A 21,773-nucleotide genomic window follows, 5' to 3' on the forward strand; every position below is an offset into this window, starting at 1 on the left:
AGCATAAAATCTCTATAGAAAGGTCAGTTGAAGTAGCAATGTTCCAGTTCTGACATGTGTCAATCACCTCTCAAAGACCCTTTCCCTACTAAGAGCTTTGTTTCTCTGAGTGTTTCTGCGCAGCAAACCTGCAGCACGCCCAGAACCTATGCGTAAGAAAGCCGTGTGCTTTTCCTACCGCAGAGAGAGGACAGGTACTGCTCAGGCTCCTGGCTGTAACCAGACCTTGTCCCAGGCTTAGAAGGGCTTTACATCACAAGTTTTGATCCTGCCTTGGAGAGAGAGGGTGAACTTGTGAGTGTCTCCAGAGAATTAAGACAGCCTCCCCCGTCACTTCAATAACCCTCACCACAATTCTGAACAGGAACAAATCTGAAATCTATAGTCTGGTTATGAGGCCCACATGGGCCTATCTTTCCTCAAAGCTGCCCACCCCCTCAGGGTGGTTACAGTGGGGCTTGTTCTCTAACTACATCCAGTTGAGGGCCGCAGCTCCCCGGGTACTTGTGCTGTCCTGGTGGGGGCTGCAGTGAAGGCAACTAGGAAACGGCACCCAGTCAGTATCTGTGAGGCTGGTCCTCCTCTGGACCATGCAGGCATAATGACAGCAGTCATGAATATAAGGACATTTACATGACCAAAAATTACAGACTACTGCTCTGTGTTTGAATCTCTACATCCACATAGCCCCGGGTGCCTGCTTTTCTCAGAACATTTAACAAATGTAATTAGACAGTAGCAAAAGTGATCAGCTTTCTCTCAAAGAAATTTTCCTTTTCTGTGAGAGGAAAGCACAGGGCTATTGATGGATGTAATGAGAGACAACACATTGTAAAATCTGTTCAATTAATTAATACCAGTTAGGACAATCTGGCACATTGCTGCAGCTGTTTGTAGAAAATGGAACATTTTGCTTTCTTTCTTAACTACTGATATATTCTTTAAAAAAAGTCATTTAAAATTTTTGATTTATAAAATCAAGGTGGCAACTAGGAAGACAATGACTGACAAATGGCATCCCGTAGACTCTGGAATCAAATCTTGATGCCTGAGTTGTGAGTAACAATGGTTTTAAGGCACAAAAAACTACTCTCAGTAGAATAACGGTTTGTTGTCTCTTTTCTCTTCCCATACGGAAAACTTAGAATCTGTGAACTGCCAAAGCGAAAGCCCTTCCCTTGGTCCTCAGAACCATGAACTGCATTTACTGGGACTTCTCCCCTTCAACAAAAGCCTCCAGGACAGAGTGAGGCTTAGGTGCCCTTCAGCTGCCTTTCCATCCAAGAGATCCTGAGCAAGGAGAGAGGAGCCCAAGCTCTAGACCCTCCTTAATTCTAGTCTGTGGCATGCCCTGTCAGGACTCTTGCTACTGTACTGTCTAGGGACTGTCCAGCAGCCGAGCAAGGTCATACTCTACTTCTGATGTTCACAGAAGTCAGATTCCCACAGGCTGATAGTCCCTACTTTGGAAATTATGCTAACCTAAGGCTTGCTGTAAAGCCACTGTGTAACTCCAGAAATGAGCCTGTCATCTTTTCAAAGACACCAAGCCTTATACAACCTGGCCCACTTGTGTTGATTAATGCAGGTAAGGAAAGAAATTAAATATATATGAAGCATCTCCTAGTCATCATTTTAGTATCACTTCAGAGGTCTTAGGAACTGAGAAAGAAACATAAAATTCTCCTTAGGACAGCTGCCATAAGTCTGAGCCACAAATATGAAGCCAGGAAAAGGTAAGATGTCTTTCCTGGTCCTTGACTCCTGAGTCAGCAGCCAAATATCCACAAGAGAGCTTCTAATAGCTTCTAACTTCACTTGGCTGACACTCAGTAGAGTTCCAAACTGTTTATGCTACTGACTTTCACGCTCACTCCACTTAGTGACGGACTTTTCCTACTGGAGCTCACTTTCATATAGAACTCACTTTTCATGTCAGTCCTGAGGACCGGTTAATCAGGTCTCTCAAGCTTAGAGTGCTCTGGAACTGTTCTTTAAAGGCAGGCTTTTAGGACCATCCGAGAGAAGCATGGGCTTGAGAGATAACCCTAGAGTCTCTGTGCCTCCCTGACAGGCACAGCGAGGCCTCGTCTCAGAACAGTTACTGCTAGAGATGAGGCATGAAGCAGCCTCTAGGCTTGCAGTCTGTGCTTTTGTATTTTTCTATCTTGAACGTCAGGATTTCACTTTTACCTTTCTGAAGTGAACTATCTACTCATGACTCTTTGTTCCTAAGCCCTAACTATTTCTATTTTTTTCCAAAGTCATGCATTCAGCTCTCCTAAGAAGAATGCTCAAATGTCAAAACTTGTGTTCAAGAAATCATATTAAAGAGGCTGATGCTGAGGACAGGGGTGTGTCATGAATCAAGCTGGGAGAGAAGGCCCAGATGTGTTATTTCTAAATTCAGGAGGTTAAGGCATAAAGCATTCTGTGAGCCCAGAAGAAGCTAGGCCAATGAGAGTCCCTCCAAACTATTTTCCAAAAAGATCCCAAGACCTTCCTAGCCTAAAGTATATTATGATGCCAATGGGAGGAAAGGCACAAACAGGCAGGCCTGACACCCAAGGACATCTGTTCTGTGCTAAGAGCAGGGCCTCCTGCTGACCCAAACCCTCCCAGGCTCTGCTCACCTTTTATGTTCACTCATTTAATAAATACTTGTCTAGACAGTATCTATCAGGGACTGGGACAAAGAGTCATTACATCATGAGATCCTTTCAGTAATATCATGTTAACTGATGAAAAAATATCAAGTAAAGGTATCCTCAATACAGAAGTGTCACAGTAGAATGGAGTGTGCTCTGACTGCACTATTCCTTGGACTATGACATCAAAGGTGGTTCTCTGGGTGAGAACGTGGATATATACTAAAAAAGGAAACCACTGGACAGGACAGCTGTACCCCGGGGAAGGATGGTCTGCATGCAACCAGCCTTTGATCCAAATGGCAGAGCCCAGCAAGAATTCAGGGTAGGCACTTCTCTTGGTCAGTACAGCTACTCACTGGTGTTTCCCAGTATTTTGAACAATTATATTGTTATATCCCATGCTGAGACCAGAGGCCAAGGCCTATGCCCATAGTTTTTACTCAGATAACCCTTAACTACTTACCCACAACTCCACAGGAGTTTTAACAGTCTCTAACTTCTTAGTGATACTAAAAGTCTACCAATAACATATGTAGCTCTGCTTAGCATTTAGGCATCTTAGAACCTGGTTGGTGTCCCAGCTGTGCTGGTGACCCCTGCTCTAGCTGTGTGTGATACTGGGCTTCAACATCTTTACTTATAAAAGTTAAGCACTTCTTGTCAATGTAAAGGCATAAGAGAGCCAGAATTGCACACATGCACACAGACATTTCCCCTGGGAGCATTCACTCTCTCAGATGCAGGGCCACTGACTCCAGATGAGTCCTAGTTTATGTTTCAACAATAAAAATTATGTAACCATGACCACTACAGGGATAGCATTTCATTTTCTTTTTCTGTCTCACATACATTCACTGTAGATAAGCAGTATCAACCAATAGTACAGAAAATGTTAAAACAAGGAAAAAGAAAGGAAGAAAGATTAGTACACACCCATACCTGGATTCTTTTAGTTTTCCAAATATCTCAAAATTGTACCCTATCCTCCTTCACCAAAACCTACTTATGTATGGCATCTCTTGGAGTATGAGGCATAAATTAGTGTATGTGAAATGACATGAGATGGTGTGTGAACACACAGCCCAGTGCATTCTTAATGGAAAGTATATACATAAAAACTAATAGCAAGCTCAGTTGCCTTTAAAGATACTACTATTTAAGGAAAAGCTACTTTAAAAGGAAAGTTAAATGACTACGTAAGGAGGAGGCAGAGCTGGTGAGGCTCTGAAGCTGTGAGGAGCAGGAACTCGGGTCTGGGCTAGGGAAAGCTCCAACTTGAGACATGGCCACAGGCAGCACAGAGCTGCTAAGACAGCCGTGGGGAAGCAGCAAGGCTGGGATGTGGTCTCAACTGTTCTACCCAGAAGTCTGTTCCTGCTGCTCTGCTCTGCCCTCATGGGGCACTGCAACTTCTTATAGAAATGGAATAAGCATCCCGGACGGCTCTCGTCTGTGATGCAGCCAGTGACTGGGGAAGACTGAGTCCAACTCCTTCAGCGTGGCATCAGCTGCCGTACGTTTACTTACACTTCTCAGGTGGTGTTATTGTAATAGTCTGAGCTGTAAATTCTTCATCAAAATATCTGGTGTCTGTTTCAGATGTTACTTGAGGCTTAAAAGGAGGTACAAGCTATAAGAAGAAAAGAATATTGTCAATGGATTTCAACTCAAGAAAACTTACCTTTAAGATATAATTAGCAAGCAAATAGTGAAATGAATGGTACCGATGACTAGAAGGTGAGTCCCCGTGTAAGGCAGACACAGTGCATGGCTTTCTGTCTAAACATTAGATGACAGCAGGTGTAGAGGGGCCGTCACAGGCTGGGTACCAGGCTAGAATGTGCTTCATCCCAGGGCAGCAACAATCTAATCTTGCTTGTTTTCTTCTCCCTCTTTCCTGCTTCTTGGTTCAATGGTTAATATTAAAGATATAACTTATCTGGGCTTGGCGAAGCCCTCCTGTGATCTGATTTCAGCACTCAGAAGGCTGATACAGGAGGATCACAAATCCTCTTTGGCCCAGTGGCACTTCAGAAAAATAAACAAAGAAAAGCTAAAGGCAACTTAAAACACTTGTTCTCTAACCACAGACCACACTGTACTTTATTGTAGAAAAACAAAACAACAAAACAACAACAACAATCTACTGTTCTGTTTTGTTGAACAAGCACTGATGCCTGCCCTTACCTTAGAATCAGAATTCTTAGCAATCCTTGAGGTTTGTGAAAAACTGCATCCACAGCTTTCACTCCCTCCTTCACAAGGGGATGTGTCCTGAAGAAGGTCTGAAGTAATTATGCTAGGGCTGAGGGCTGGACTGATTCGAGTGACTCAAAGCAGGAAAAGGGTGGGAGGGAAGCCTCGTACTGGTCTTGAGTGAGTAGGGCAACGAAAGGGTTCTCACTTGTCAGAGCTTGGACTCCAAAGTGCAGAAGACAGACACATGGGTTTCCTTTTGAATACAAAGATGCTCAGTCCCAGGACTTGTGATTCTCATCAGAACAGAATATGAGTTTTACAGGGATAAGAAAATAACAAACAGGATGAAGACATTGGCATGTTTTGCCAAAATCTAACAGAAAGAAACACACTTGGATTCTTGGATTAATAGAAATATGTTTTCCCCCTTCTCACTGTCACTACATCTATGTTAAAATGTTTATTCTCCAGACAGATTCTATTTTTAAAAGTTGGAAAATGGGATCTGTTCTCAAGCACAGCAAAAGCAAACAAAACAATGGTGGTGCATCCCTGTAATCCCAGCATCAGGAGACAGGAGGAGGAGGACTGTAAGCCTAAGGCTAGTTTGAGCTACAAAGCAAGTTCTAGGCCATTCTTGGCTACACAGAGACACCCTATCTATCTTAAAGAAATAAAAATAAATAAGTAGTTTTACACAGTATTGGTCAAAATCAAAGTCAAGACATTCACAGTAAGAGGCGCGGCACACCACCTCACCATGAGAGCAGGAAAAACACAGTGAACTATAAACATCTGGGGAGAAACAAGCTTCCCATTATGTACATGGGGAAGACTGGACTTATAAAATTTTGCTACAATATTTCATCAGATATACTCCCACAGTAATCATCAGTAAAGCTAAGTCTCTGGAGTTTATTACAAATGTCCAGTATTTTAAATTATGTTAAAAGTCAGTGGAATAAATTTTAATTCTTTATTATTAAGAAATAAATTTTATTCTTCCTCTACACTTATATGTTGGGGATCTTATCCCTACTGCCTCATATTTTGACTATATTTAAATAGAGCTTTCAAAGAGTTAACAACATTGAATTAGCTTTCACCTACTCCCGAGTATAAAAAGAGATACAGATAAAAAAGTATATAAAAAGAGAGACAGATAAACAAGGAAATACATGAACTAAAAGAAAGACTTTATAAAACTTAGGGATAGAGGATCAACTGTGGGCCAAAGAAAGATACCAAAGAACTAAGCCTTAATCTTGGACTTCCAACACTGACAATCTCTCTCTCTCCCTCCCTCCCTTCCTTCTTCCCTCTCTCTCTCTCTCTCTCTCTCTCCCCTATTCTGTGGCCTCTTGTTATGGTGACCCTAATACACTACTACTACTACATGATTTTGCCTTTACAAATAGAAGAACCAGAAAATATCACCCGGAGTGAAGTAATATATACTCACTGATAAGTGGATACTAGCTATAATTTCAGAATACCTGTGACACAACTCATAGACCATGTGAAGCTTGACAGAAAGGAAGGCCCAAGTGTGGATACTGCAATCCTACTTAGAAGAAAGAACAGAGGACCTGTTCTTGCTAAAGGATGGAGGGACCTGGGTGGGAGAGGGGAGGGGAGGGAAAGGGGAACCAGGTATGCAGAGAGATAGGGAAGAGGCTTGGATGGCCAGGAGGATGGAAATATGCAGCAGTGTGTGTGTGTGGGGGGGGGGGCAGCACTCTGGAAAGTCCCAGATACCAGGGATGTGGAAGGCTCCCAGGACCCAACAGGGATGACCTTGGCCAAACTGCTCAACAGTGGGGAGATGGAACCTGTGGAAACCACCTCCAGTAGACAGACATGGGCCCCATTTGAGGCATGGGGCCACCCACCCATCTTCAAAATTCTTGATCCAGAACTGCTCCTGCCTATAGAAAATGCAAGGACAAAAACAGAGCAGAGACAGAAAGAAGGGTCATCCAGGGACCAGCTCCACGTATGGTCGATCCCATGTGCAGGTACCAACCCCCCCACTATTACTGTTGTGCCTGCAGATAAGAGCCTGGCATGGCTGTCCTCTGAGAGGTTCTACCAGCAGCTGACTGAGACAGATGCAGATACTTACAGCCAACCACTGGACTGAGGTCGGAACTCCTATGGAAGAGTTAGGGGAAGGACTGAAAGGACTGGCAGCAATTGCCACCCCATATCCTATCAACTTGAACAACAGTATCAACTAACCCAGACCCCTGAGTTCCTAGAGGCTAAGCTACCAACAGAAGAGCATACATGGGCTGGTTTGTCCACTCGCTACAGGTGTAGTGGAGGATTACCTGTCTGGTCTCAGTGGGAAAGGATGTGGTTTATCCTGCAGAACCTTGATGTCCCAGGGAAGGGGGATCAGGGGAAGAACTCTTGGAGGGGAGACCAGGAAGGGTAGCAACATTTAGAATACAACTAAATAAAATAATTAATAAAAAAGTAAGAAGGGCGAATTGGGAGGATCTGTGTGATGGGTATTGGGAGGACAGGGAGCTGATGTTGGTATGTAAAGTGAGTAATTAAATTTTTAAAAAATGAAAAAAATTGTCTTTAGCCAATATTATCACACCATCTTTATTTTTCTTGAGACACACTTCTTTTAAGGCATTCCTGTATCAGGTGTAACAGTATAGCCCCCCCCACCCCCCCACAAAGATGTAAATACTAGCAAATGGGGAACACCTAACTATAAACTTGTTAGCCTTTATGTGCTAATGCAATAAATACCAACCGTGTTATTAAGCGTAAACTTGATAGATTTTCCTAACAAATGCATTATACTTCAAACAAAACTTTCTTTGTAAATGATTGTGATTTTAGAAAATGTCCTAAATGATGGAAACAGTCAATCAAGATTCTGGGCTTCTACAGTGTAACTGTAGGATGTCCATAGAAGTTGTATGATAAATTCCTTGATTTCAGAAATTTGATTACTTTTAAGAGATACGCCTAGCTTTGTCTGAGATCACTGAAGATTGTGATCTTGAAGGTGACCATGAAACTAAGTTTTCTTCCTTCTATCTCTCCTTCTTTGCTGCTATAAGTGAGCAGCTTGTTCGACCATGAGCTTCCCACCATGCTGTGCCATCTGTTACAGTACAAGCTCAATAGAATGGGATCAGCCAGTCATATGTAAAAACTTCTAAAATGGTATGTCAAATAACCCTGCCCTCTTTTTGTGTCAATTATCTTGATTGTTTTGCTATTGCGATAATGAGCTAACCTGTTCAAGACATTAACTTTAGTTGACTGAAAAGGCATGTTTAGAGTTAGATCTACTTGTGCAAACTCAAGTGCATTTCATAGTGGGAAAATCACAATTCCCTATATTCTTTCCACATTGCCCTTTCATCAACTCATACACTAATATTCACTATCTGTCTAAAGTGAAACATTTATGTTTTTTTACAGTATTAGCAGAGGAATACAGAAAGATAATTTTCTTAAATTTCTAAGAGTAAATCACAACCCGTATTTCTATCAGGCGGGGCTGGGACTGCAACATGAACGCTGTACTAAGACCTTTGAAAGTAAGTCTCCCCAGACTTCCTTTAGCAGACAAGTCACTTCATGACCTTACATTTAATATTTTTGTTTGTTTTCTACTTTAAGGCTGAGGTGTTTAAGAAACAGAGTACTAGCTGGCTCTTCCTGTGACAGGCTGTGACTATAGTTGTCTTCGCTGCCTTACAGCCTGGGCCAATCTCAATTACTATGTGTTAGTGTAGAAGAACGAAAGTACCAGGACATAGACATTTGCAAAATAATGTTTAGTTCCCTTAGATTCAGTAATCTGATACTATATATTTATCTCTTTAAATAAATATGATATAGTAGCTAATCCTATGTGGAATTTTGGTTTATTTTATCCCTGTTTTTCATTTTAAAAACTCACTATGTTTTGTGTGTATATGTATGTGTGTATATATACATATATACATACATACATATATACATATATATATATATATATATATATATATATATATATATATATATATATATATATATACTGGAAATAGCAGGAAAATGTAAAATGTATACATAAAATGAATCCAACTATGTCATATACTGTTTAACTATGTTATATACAAGGTTCTATTACATCAATGTTTTCAATGCATTCTTGACATAGAATAGAAATTTGAAATTTCTGGAACCATATAATTTAATTGAAGTTTACATTATCTGACCTCAATCCTATGCAAAGCATATCAAAGGAATCAAGGTCTATATCATATTTATACACCATAAATATTTATATGTCATAAACTAGAACCACCAAAGTAGGCATTGCACACAAGTTAAAAATCAAAGAAAGAAGAAAACAAAAAAATATAGCAGAAATCATTGAACTATAAAATAGTCAACCAAGAAAATCAAAGTGAAGCTGAGCCTTTTAAATAATGAAACAGGATGTTTTTATGTGTGTTAAATAAATGCACGTCTATTGGTGCTTTTGGTATTTTAAGTGTGTCTTCCCATAAAGATGCTCTAATTTAGTGCAAACTGTGTTTTCACTAAAGACTGCACTCCTGGCATTTCTATTTGACACACGTCACTTGTCACATTTAACATCTACTGAGAGCCACTGCACGCATCCTTTGGTGCTGCTCTAACACCTGGTCACTAAATTCTTCTATTCGCTAGGATTTTTTCCCCAGATTTTGTTTTAGGTGGAGTTTCTTATAAATACACACACACACACACACACACACACTCATATACACACATACATGTGTGGGGAGAGAGAGAGGCATTTCTTAAAGCTTAAGCTATTTAACTCATGAAATGAGTTAAATGTTAATTTTGGTAACTGTCTGGGTCTTTTATATCCTATATAAAATGCCTCATGATTAAAAGGCAGCAACAATTGTGATATTAGCCATCAGAATGTCTAGTACACATTCAGAATGCATCTTTCTTTGAAGAATGTTTTAAAATGAGACATCATTTAAGTGTGATAAGAAAAACACCAACTTGACAGTACCTAGAGACCTATCTTTAGCCTTTCATTTCTATGTTACCTGGAACCAATCATAGCCAGTAACATCTGTACAACTGCTATCAATCCCTCAACTCTTCAAGTGAAAATTCTAATGGGGTGGCAGAATGTCCCTGCCTGACTCAGAATGAGAAGTTCCACTATAACATTTGTATGACATTTCACCGAAGAGTTTGGTAGATGTTGGCAATTATATGTTCTCAAATCAAACTCTACTCCTGACCATGCATGTTTCCCAGTTTTTAGAACCACTCATCTATATTCTTGTACTACACTCCAAACTTGCATTTCCCACCCACTTTACCATCCTTTCTTCCTGGAGAGGAAGTCATCGTCCAGTTCTACCCTCTGACTCCAGACATTTGCATTCTTTCTTGCTCTCACTCAAATACTGGTTCCTTAGACAATTTCTTGAATTAAAATGAAAATAAGTCCTCTACTGTCTTTCTCTTTGTACTTTTAGACTAAAACCAGTGCCTATTTCTTTAGGTTATCGGTAGGTAGGTAGGTAGATAGGTAGATGGATGGATGGATGGATGGATGGATGGATGGATGGATGGATGGATGGATGGATAAATGGATAGGTAGATAAATAGACAGACAGACTGACTGACTGACTCACTCCACACTTCCTTTTGCTTCCTTGGTGCCTTCATTCTATTCTGAGGCCCCTTAAAGTTAGCATAGATCACTGAAGCAGACTTGTAACTGGACTCTTTCCTAGAATCTTCTCCCTACTGCTATACCAAGAACACTTAAAAAGGTCCTCGTACTACATGCCATATTTCCTTACACCAAACACAATAGTAACACTGCTGAGAGCACGCACTGCATTAGCAGGCACCTCCACTGTGACATCCAGTCTCTTTGCCTCTCGGGTCAGGCATGCCATGTATTACTGCTTTATCCTTTTTCCTCTTCCCTTTCTTAAATGTCATATTTCCATTATGTTCAGTATTATATTTCCTTTAATCTTCCTTTATATGAATGTTTGCAAAGCAAGAAAGGTCAGTGCCAGAAGTGTAGAGCCAAAGTAAGCCTTAGAGTGTTGACTAAAGAGAAATGCACAGGAAACATACCAGCAGGTAGATGCATAGATCTGAGATGAGTGAGTTTACAGCATTTTTAAGCACATTTAGACCGAACTGTTGAGAGGTTAGTGGTGCAGCCCTGTGATGAAGAGCTTACCTAGCAAGCATGCAGCCCGAGTTTAATCCCTAGAACTGCAAAGATCACAACAGTTATCTATAAGCAAAAAGTATACTTACCATATACTGTCATATTTATTGTATCAAAGAAAAAACTCTTAGAAAATGGCAGCATAAAAATGGCAAAAGTAGGAAAAGTCTGCTGCTCTATGTGATGTAACTCCAGCTGAGAGCAGACACTGCAGGTTCTACACATGACTTCCAGGAGAACAACAGACACGGCTAGTAAGATTACAACAGAGGAAGGATGGAACCAGAAACACTGAACAAGTCACAAAAGAGGTAGGCAAAGAGAAAGGCAAAAAAGACAATCTAAAAATCAGACAGATAACTATGTCAATAAATAAATTAAACTAAGATGGCTATATATCATATTTCATTAAGTCTCATGCTATCCAGTGAATAAGAAAAAAAGAATAAACTACATGCCAAAACAGAATCTACTTATTTATAATTTAAATAGTTAAAAGTAAAATGATGAGAAAAGACTACACACACACACACAGGCACACACACAGACACACACAGACACACACACACAGTGTATACTTAATAAAAGAAAACCAATAAATAACCTATGAGTTAAGGGGCAAATTCACCAAGATAGAACAATCTTAAATTTAAGTATACATATAGCCAACAGTTCAAAATACAGACTGGGGGCTGGAAGGCACTTCAGTTACAGAGCCTTGCATGTACAAAGCACTGAGTTTGAGTAGGATCACTGAACAAAATTAAAAAATAAACAAAACCAAAAAAGAAATGCAAAATTAAAAAGATGTTTACAATCGTGGCTGAAGATTTCAACAACTGCTTGTCAGGAACTGATAGTACACAGAAGGACGCTGACGACATGAACCGCGCCATCTGCCATCTTCACAGAACATGTGTCCCATATCCATAGATTCATCTTGGTAAAAACATGTTATAGAGGAAAAGCAGAATCTGTGTTTTCTTCTCCTCCTCCCCTCATCCCTGATAATTTAAACTTTTCATTTTATATTTAAAAAAACTTTATTATTAAAAAAAGCCACAATAGAAATTAACCAAGATGCAAAGAAAAGCTCAATACATTTTAAATTCAAAACAGCCATTTGGTTACTTCTCACCCCCTATTATTTAGTTGCTCTTTTTCTCTTTTCTCCACATTATATAAATATTTAAAATATTTTAAATTAAAATGCACTTTAAAACCAAATGAAGAGGCTGAACAGCCCTAGCGGCCTTACAAACACGGTGCCCTTAATATAATTTCTGTGATAGTGCTGACCCCAACCACAAAATTATTTCATCGCTACTTCGTAACTTAAATTTTGCTATGTTTCTGAATTGTAATGTAAATATCTGTCTTTTCCAATGGTTTTAAGTGACCCCTATGAAAGAGTCACTCAACCCCAAAGGGGTGGCAACCCTCAGCATAAGAACCACTGCCCTAGAGAAAAACTCTGGGCTTAACTGAGTGATGAGTTAGTAAGAACAGCAACAACAAAAGATGTCTCCCAACAGTAATTATTGTTTCAACTTAAAAGAAACTAGGGGAAGAAAGGTAAAGTAAGCTCAAAGTAGTTGATGAATAATCAAAGGAGGCTAGTAAATGTAGCACAGAGGCAGAGCACAGAAGGCCTTGGGTTCAAGGCCCACCACCAATACAGATACACAGATACACGTGAGGTAAATAAGATCACAAACCCATAAATAGAGAAACCTCAATAAAATCCAAATTATTTTAATTCTTTAAAATCTGAAGCTGTTCTTAGAGAGGACTGAAGTTCAGTTCCCAGGCTCCAGGACCCACATGGCATATAACATTGTAACCTCTGTAGACAACACACACATACACACATGACCCACATGGCATATAACATTGTAACCTCTGTAGACAAAACACACACACACACACACACACACACACACACGACCCACATGGCATATAACATTGTAACCTTTGTAGACAACACACACACACACACTCACACACACACTCATACATACACATTCTCACACACAGTACATATATATGCAATCAATAAACTCATAGCATAAAATAAATGATTCTTAAAAAATTAAAATACATAGATAAAGTAAAATCTGAGTCTGGTCTACTAGTGCAGACCTGTAAACCAGTACCCAGGATGCTGAGGAGCAAGAAAATTGAGTCTGAGGCAAGACAGCCTACATAGGAAGACCCTGTCTTAGACAGGGGGAAGGGTGTATCCACAAGGTCACACTAGCAAACGCCCTTCCAGACATGCTCCCCAGCTTAGGCTCCTAAGAGTATCAGAATCTTCTAGGACTCACATGGCTTGTCTCTTTTCTACAAAAGGGGGCAAGACTGAGTCCAGAGAGAGGACCAGCTCTTCCAACTTTGTTTCTGTGTTCCTCTACAATTAGCTAATTTTCTCCTTTTTTTCTTTTACAGAGAATGGTTTACATCTGGTTAAAAGATACTAAATATGTCATCTCTATTTTACCACAAAAATTTAGAAAAAGAGTTAGGCAGATCTTTACGAGTTCAAGGCCAGTCTGATTATCATAATCGGTTCTAGGTTACCCAGGGATACACAGTGAGACCTTGTCTGAAAAAAAATTAATTAGAAAGCAGGCATTAATTAAGGACTAATTTATGAAATAACAAACACACAAAGTTTCTTGGCAAGTAACAAAATGCCAACATTGAAGATGAAATACCTAGTTGTGTGTAATTTACACATTTTAATTTTTATTACATTTATTTATTTGTGTATGTGCAGAAGGGTCTGCATGTGGCATAGCTCACATGTGGAGGTCAAAGGACAACTTTCAGGAGTAGGTCGTCCCTTTCACTATGTGCTTCATGGGGATAGCATGAGGTTCCCAGGCCTTGGGACAAATGCCTTTTACTCACTGAGCCATCTCACTAGTCCAAGTTACACATTTAAAAAATATAAAGACCCTGCGAATTTTCCAATTTTACAGTTTATTTCATGATTCATATTTCCAAAATTCCAGACTTCTTACTAACTTTGTTAAAACTGCTACTGTTACCAGAAGATCTGAGAGTTAGGGTTTTACTTATTTGTGCTATCTGAACCCAGATATCACATCAAAGGGCGCTGTGGTAAGGTCATTCCCGACTACGTAAGGCTGTTTGAAAATACCAGCTCTTTACCAGAAAAGTAGGACATTCACAGAAGTTATGAGTCCATTGTAATTCTACTGTGCATAGAAAATGACATTTTGTGATTGGATTTCTTATAACAAGCTTTACACTTATAAAATAGTTTCTTTACAGAAATTTCATGAAGTTCCATTTTGGCTGCCTCTATCTTTGCCCAATTTCTATCCTCAAAGTTGGATGTCTGGTTATCTTAACTGTAGGATCATCTTTACTATGGTCATATGTAGTCCAGGAGACAGGCAAAACATTTCTTCATGGACTGCTTGGTTCTAGAGCTTTCTGCAGATACCAACAGATATTTCATGTGACCATCTAAACGCTAAAGAAAGCAGTGCTCTATACAAATGTTTCGTCACAGGACTGACAAGTTCCTTTTATAGGTTAGTAGTGCCACAATGCATCCGTATCATTGTCTTTAAAAGAAATGTTTCCATTCCTATTTCTAGTTCTATGTATTTGTATTTATTTTGAATGTGTGGTGCAAGGGATGAAATGCAGGCACCCACACATGCCAAGCAAGAGCCATGCCATTGAACCACACACCCTACCCTCGTGTTCTTATGAAAGAACACTTCATGGGCAGGTTATGTTTGAGGGATGACATTAAGTTGCACTTTATGGTATTTTAAGTCAAAGAGAGTCCCTGACCATGACCACTTCTAGTTCTTTTGTGATGGTGAGTCATGATAAAGTCAGAGCATAGCTTGCAGAAGCCTTCTTAGGTACACATATATCTCATGAGGACCATCACTAGTGCTACAAAGTGGATGCAATGATCTCTGACAGCATTGCAGAATGCCCCCGAATCTCCGAGGAATTATCTCTGACAGCATTGCAGAATGCCCCCGAGTCTCCGAGGAATTATCTCTGACAGCATTGCAGAATGCCCCCGAGTCTCCGGCTATAAAGTGGATGCAATGACTTCTTACAACATTGCAGAATGCCCCCGAGTCTCCGAGGCCGTGAAGGACGTAGCACACACCACAGTGCTTCATGTGTGATAAATTCTGAGTATGTGAGCTGGGTGGAAGTGGAACTTTGTACAAAGTGTTTAAATGCACAATTATTTTAAGTGCTTAGTTAGAGGAATGGAAAGAAAAATCATATTTCCCACTGCCCACAACATTATATAAAAATGAAATACCAGTCATCTCCCATGTCATTTATACTGTGATCCTCCAAAGGGGCTCAAAGAGAAAAATATCTGGCACAAAACAAATGATATTTCAGATAAAAATAAGGAAATCTAAAATGGCTAGATTAGACAAAATAACTAGATAAAATTTCTAAATAAATTACTGTATTTCATCAAATTTTCACATTATAATTTTATATAAAGGGCAGGAGAGCTATCTCATTAGGTAAAGTACTGGGCTCATAAACATGAGAATATGAGTTCAGATTTCCATTACCTATGTAAAAAGCTGCATGTGGTAGCACCCAGCGATTCCTCACAGCTGAGAGACAGAGAGAAGCAGAGCCCTGGAGCTCACTGTCCAAGCGGGCCACCCTGATCTGTGAGCTCCAGGTTCAGAGAAAGAGATGGTAGAATATATCCAACTTCAATTCCTGCCCCCCATATATATGCACACATAAAAAGTTATGCAAGCATTTAAAAATCAAAATCAGTATTTGTATGAAGAATGTCCAAAGGCAAAGTAGAGTACAAACTGGTAAAGGCAGGCATATGTATTAGGGGTATCTGGAGCTCAGTGCTGGGCCCCATGGTAGGCAGCCATTATGCCCGAAGCTGGCCCAAGCATGCACAGCAAACTCCAGAAACAGGCTGAACTAACTGTGACACAGTCTAACAAAATGAACAAAAGCCAACAAGAAAAACACACTATACAATAAAAGTCAGGAAACAAGTGGTACTAACTATTCTATGGGAAATAATATTTTACAAGTAACAATTTAAATAAAATCATAGATATGTTTGCAAACTATTAAAACTTTTTTCTGTAAATTTTTTCAACATAACTTCAATTCCAAAGCAAAACAGAAAATATCATTAAAGTTTATTGAGGTAAATTTCTGAGGTGTAGAGAACCTTAGAGACATCTTACCTTTTTGTCGTATACATCTTGCCAGTTTACTCCAGAAAAAAAACTATGCCTCATGATTTCTTTTGCATCATCTGGCCCTCCACCAAGGCTGTGAGAATAGAAAAAAATTAAATGAGTATAAAACATTTATAGCAGTTAAACAATAAGAAGTTTAGTGTAGACAAAATTTAGTGTGTTTAAATAATTTTCGAAATGCATAGCCATAAAAATAAAAATTAAATAATGCTACTAAGCAATACTACCCTTAGATGAAGATAAAAGACAAAGGCTTTGGAGAGAGGTCCGAAGAGACAAGGGACTTTGGCCCTTTGAGAGAGGGACTGGGTAACCAACAGGTGACCAGCTCCACCTGTGCGGCAGAGACACTGCACTCTCTGAGGGTGACAAGATTTAAATACATGGACAGCACCATGGATAAGCAAGGGATGCTTCTACCACTATTCCTTTTTTAGTGAGTCAAAATGTTCTTTTGTTAATGTAAATTCTGAAGTAAATAAATGGTTAGAAAATGATCTGTGTTTCTAGTATAGTTGTTCATAATACTGGGGAGGTCGAGGCAGGCACATCTATGAGTTTGAGGCCAGCCTGGTCTACACAGTGAGTTCCAGAACAGCCAGGGCTACAAAAAGAGATGAAGACCATGAGTGTTCAAAAAAGAACAATACTACTATACATGGACAGCACTGACCCATATAAAATCTCACAGATTATATTTGTATTTCAAAAGAATGATACAGAAACTATTATTATCTCTGAAGTATCCTTATAGTCCAATTGCTATACAATTCCGAATATAAAACTAAAGCTTCAAGTTACTCCCTAAGTTTAAGTTATTTTTATTTAAACAATATGTGACTTGATAAGAAAAAACAAGTGTTTTTCTGGTTTCTATAGAGTTCAATTTAGCATATATTTATTAAAGAGAAAATACATATGAAAATTAGAATGGAAGGAGGGTAACAAAGAAACAAGGAAAAAGAATGAAGAAACACTGAGATTGGATCTACTGCAGCAGGGAACTGTCTTTGGCCTTGGTCATGCACAGGTGCATAGACATGACTGAGTTCATTATCATTTTTACTATTATAAGGGATGTAAAGCATAATATATACAAAAATGTATAGAATGTTTGCATTATAATTCAGACAAAATTCTCACAGAAAACCTTTAATTTATGCTCAATTCCAAATTCGACTATAAATGAGTATGATTACTAATTAGTTGTGGCATGTTTGTTTTGTTTCTGTTAAGCCAGAGAAGAAAGTGACGTGAGAAACAGCAAACATGAGTGCTGAGAAACTCTGTATCGTGAACAGCGCTTTACCTACCTCTGCCCCACTCACAATGTCCCAGAGACCCAAAGGTCTTCAACTGAGTCTGCACTACTAACCTTGCCTCCTCAGTTTCTCAATTCTAAAGAGTCAAAGACCAACCAAACGCTGACTTAGAGGACTGGACAATTTTGGTATAGGAATGATACCCTAAAGGCCCAATTTCAAAGAATTAAATCACTATACATTGTTTCCACATGGACAAAACTCAGAAAAACAAAACAGTAACATGGAACAAAATCATTAGAGTGATAAATTGTGAGTTAGTACTTTGCTTTCAATATTCTTGATTTAATTTGCATAGTTTGATAAAAGTGAATGACTAATAAAATGTGTAGCTCTCAACATCTGTGGAAATTTAACAGTTAGTTCTGGTGATTTGATGCAGACTAGTATTAACACACCCCTAGATAGAGGAAAAATCCAAATAGCTAGAGAAAGTAAATAAGGAATACTGGCTACCAGAAGTAAGGAATCCAAGCCTACGAAAGACCTAGCTCCTCGTACATAGTCAGGATGAACCTCAAAGCAATCAGTAAATGCATGATTAGCTTTGGTGTTAACTGTAAGAAAGCCTTCTCTAGACTCTACAGAGGATTCTTTAAATAAACTCCTAAACTCCACTCCAGAGATGGACACCAGGTGTAGCAGGGTTCACATCTGGAACCTTCAGACAGACACCAGGTGTAGCAGAGTTCATATTTGGATGAACTCTGGTGATCTTATTTAAGGTTTAGCCTTTGACCCTACACTCATTGTCCTTCCAATTACGCTGCTTTCCCCTAGTAGGCTGCCAACTCTTAGGACAGCAGAGTTCAGTACTGGATTAACGGTCATTTTAAGGTTTGCTTAAGAGACAAAAAAAAGCAGAAAACACCAAAAAATTTTTTTCTGAAAAGAATTTAATACTTCAAATTATAAATAAAACTGGTATGTGTAAAAATCAGAACTCTAGGGCTGTGGTGGTGCATGCCTTTAATCCTAGCACTTGGGAGGCAGAGGCAGGTGGATTTCTGAGTTCGAGGCCAGCCTGGTCTACAGAGTGAGTTCCAGGATAGCCAGGGCTACACAGAGAAACCCTGTCTCGAAAAACAAAACAAAACAAAACAAAAAAAAACAAAACAACAAAAACAAAAATCAGAACTCTATTTTCCTACATGGCTTAGTTTGTTTATAGTTTATAATACTGTTTGCATTGGATGTATATTTGAGAGGATATATTAAGTAAAGAATCAGCCATTACACAAGTTTAAAAAAAATTATCAATCCAGATTAGTCATTCATTTTTGTAATAAAACCTCAGTACTTTTGCAATAGATTGGCTTAGGATGTAGCTACCACGTCTGTCAGAATACACTCTATATTGCCTGTGGACGGATGCAGTGTCTGGGATTGCAGTGCAGGGTGAATTTTAGATGCTGAAATCTATGAGCTTCTTCCAAGTGTGAAGCTGTCAAAACTTTCAATGTCAATGGCTCCTGACTGCACAACCGAGAGACTTCAAATCATGTCCAAATATGCTTTCAACTGACTTACTTATGCTTACAACTATTAAACTTCCAACATCAGAATGCCAAATAAACCTTTAGCTTCCATGTGTTCTTAACCATGAGGAACATTGCAGAACTGCCATTTCCTATAGTCCTGCACCCACCATGAAGTGATGCTTTTATATGAGCTGCACTCGGGGATAAGAGTAAGACATGCGGAGTAACAGAGAAAAAGAAATAAAGCCCAATGATGGTTGATCCTTTGGTAGAACTCAAAGCAATTCAGGAAAGGATATCAGAAAACTTTAGGCATCACTTAAAGTAGCTCAATGAAAGGAGTAAGTCACGCTGTCTGCTTACGTGTTCTGGAGGCCGGGGCTGGCTGGGTCTGCTTCCTGGACTGTTAGGTTTCCCAGCTTTCTGTCCTGGGCCGCCTCTTCTTACACTCTTTCTGCGCTACTTTTCTGCCTCTACTTACTGCTCAATATTAATGGACATAGTTGGCTACTGTGGCTCTTCTAAGCACTGGTTTCATTTCCTCCTGATCCTTACTTGACATTTCTATCTATTTCCCAGAGAACCCCAGACTTGGTTTATTTACTTATTCTCAGCACCCACACTACGAGCCTCTGCCACTTCTACTTACTCACTTTTTTAAAAACCTTGGCTTCAAAAAGAACCTACTTTCTTTTCTAGAAAATTTTGTCTGATATTTGATTTAAAGATATGACTCTCTATGTTGCTCAGGCTGGCCTCAAATCCTAAATCCTCCTGCCTCAGCATCCTAAGTGATAATATTTGTCATGTAGGCTTTGTATTCTGCCTTGCTGTCCTTTACTCTTCTAATCCACAACTGCCAGAGTCATGTCCTTGTCACATGCATCTTCTGACACCATCCCTCTCTGTAAAGCACTGTTCTGGCCTCTCATCCTTCCCTGACTAAAGTTTATTTTCGAAGAAACAGAAGATCCTTATGATCTCCTGCACCTGCTCCATCTTTCAATGTCACCCACTCATACTCTGCAGTCTGATCACTGAGACCATGTTCAGGTGAGAGTCTAGCCGTATTCACAAGTAAAGAATGCCTAAATGTCAGTGCAGATCCAGAGACCACCAAGGGCCAGCTCAGGGACTCAACGTTTCCTAGGCTAGGCTATAATGATTTCTAGAGCATTTGTATATAGTTTGCCTGAGGATATGAAGTGTAGGTTTTGTGTCCTTTGTCTATAAATGTCTAAAAAGACTCGTTCATGTTATTATCTTTGAGCTCTTGATACTTTGATGTAGCAGCACAGAGGTCTGACTGCTCTGTACTTTATATAAAGGGGTTTCATAAGCCTGTATCATCTTTTCAGTCTCGGAAAGGACAGAGTATGTACCAGGGCCCTTACTTTCTTGAAATTTACCTAACATACATTCAAAAGTTCCCAACTATGTACTATCTGTAGAATGGGAATGAACAATAGTAGATAAATGAATGAGACATAAAAAACACAAACAAGACTTTGTTTCATCACCACTTATAGAGACAACCACATAAGAAAGGGAGACCAAAGATATATGGAAGAGTCAGAATAAGATGGGATAAAATTTCACTGCTCTTGAAAACAAGTCAAAAACTAGATTCTCCCCCACTCAAAAACATGAACTAGTAGGCATAGCTCTGCTTAAACACAACCTTCCAGCAAACGCTGCTCACTGCATAACTGTGACAGAGTCATCTTCAATGCAACACATCTTAAAACCTATGCTGAGACGTTTGTGGACAAAGATGCATAAGAAACACAATGCATACATAGGGAAACTGGTTTTCTATTCCTAGTCCACACTAATTTTCATTGAGGCCATGGACAAATCAGTTCTGTATATGAAATGCTTATATATTATCTACTTGATTTACTCTGGAAGTCTATTAAAAAAAAGGTAAATTAAATCTCAAGAAAGTACCAGAATGGAGGATGGACAAAAGACATTTTATAAGCCTAAGGAAACACCACAGTCACTAAGAATGCTCAGTGTGATTTTTGAATGGTTCCTGATAACACCAAGTACTGGTGAAGTCTTTATTATGTGAGTATCTCCACTGAAAGCAGTGACTGACACTCTCTCAAAAACTTATGGTCTTTTAAACTTACTTTTTATGTTATGTGTATGAGTGTTTTACCTGCACACATGCATGTTTATCATGTGCATGTCTGGTGCCTCTAGAGGTCAGGAGAGGGTGTGAGAGCCCTTGGAAATGGAGTTACAGATGGTTGCGAACAATTAGCGGGGTGCCAAATCCAGATCCTCTGCCAGAGCAGCTAGTCACTGGACCACTTACACTGTCTCTCCAGCTCCACATTTTTATTAATTTAAAATTAGATACCTACAGTGGCAACTAAAATAGACAAAGACTAAGTTCTAAGAATTCACATACTTTTTCACTAATTAACTGAATCTCTCAAATATATGTTAAACATGAATCACAATACACTGTAATAAATCGTTAGGTAAGGTATTCTGGACAATCAAAAACACATGAAGGGGTCTACCCTCCAGACGCCTGGAATTTAATGAACTGTCAAGAAAGTTTGGGGTAAAGAATATTCCCTCCTCCCTCCCTCCCTCCCTCCCTCCCTCCC

General features: G+C 39.4%; 1 protein-coding gene and 1 long non-coding RNA gene across 6 annotated transcripts in view; one reads left to right on the top strand and one right to left on the bottom strand.

The window, feature by feature from the left end:
- The window catches only part of Akt3 (AKT serine/threonine kinase 3), a 238,624-nt gene that overhangs the window by 7,360 nt on the left and 209,491 nt on the right, over positions 1-21,773 (bottom strand). For all 5 annotated transcript variants that reach the window (XR_004123675.1, XM_031390820.1, XM_031390809.1 and 2 more), the window contains exons 13-14: positions 16,329-16,416; positions 4,179-4,281 (exon numbers count right to left, since the gene is read on the bottom strand). Coding sequence is in view for 4 of the 5 variants with exons in the window: in XM_031390820.1 (XP_031246680.1) it covers positions 4,179-4,281; positions 16,329-16,416 (191 nt within the window). In the remaining variant the exon portion in view is untranslated. The remainder of the gene's footprint in view (positions 1-4,178; positions 4,282-16,328; positions 16,417-21,773) is intronic.
- Positions 2,842-7,436, top strand: LOC116104038. Its single transcript, XR_004123678.1, has 3 exons — positions 2,842-2,973; positions 4,251-4,388; positions 6,905-7,436. It is a non-coding gene; the product is annotated as an uncharacterized LOC116104038 (long non-coding RNA).

This window comes from Mastomys coucha, unplaced genomic scaffold, assembly GCF_008632895.1.
Source record: "Mastomys coucha isolate ucsf_1 unplaced genomic scaffold, UCSF_Mcou_1 pScaffold1, whole genome shotgun sequence".
Classification (NCBI taxonomy): Eukaryota; Metazoa; Chordata; class Mammalia; order Rodentia; family Muridae; genus Mastomys; species Mastomys coucha.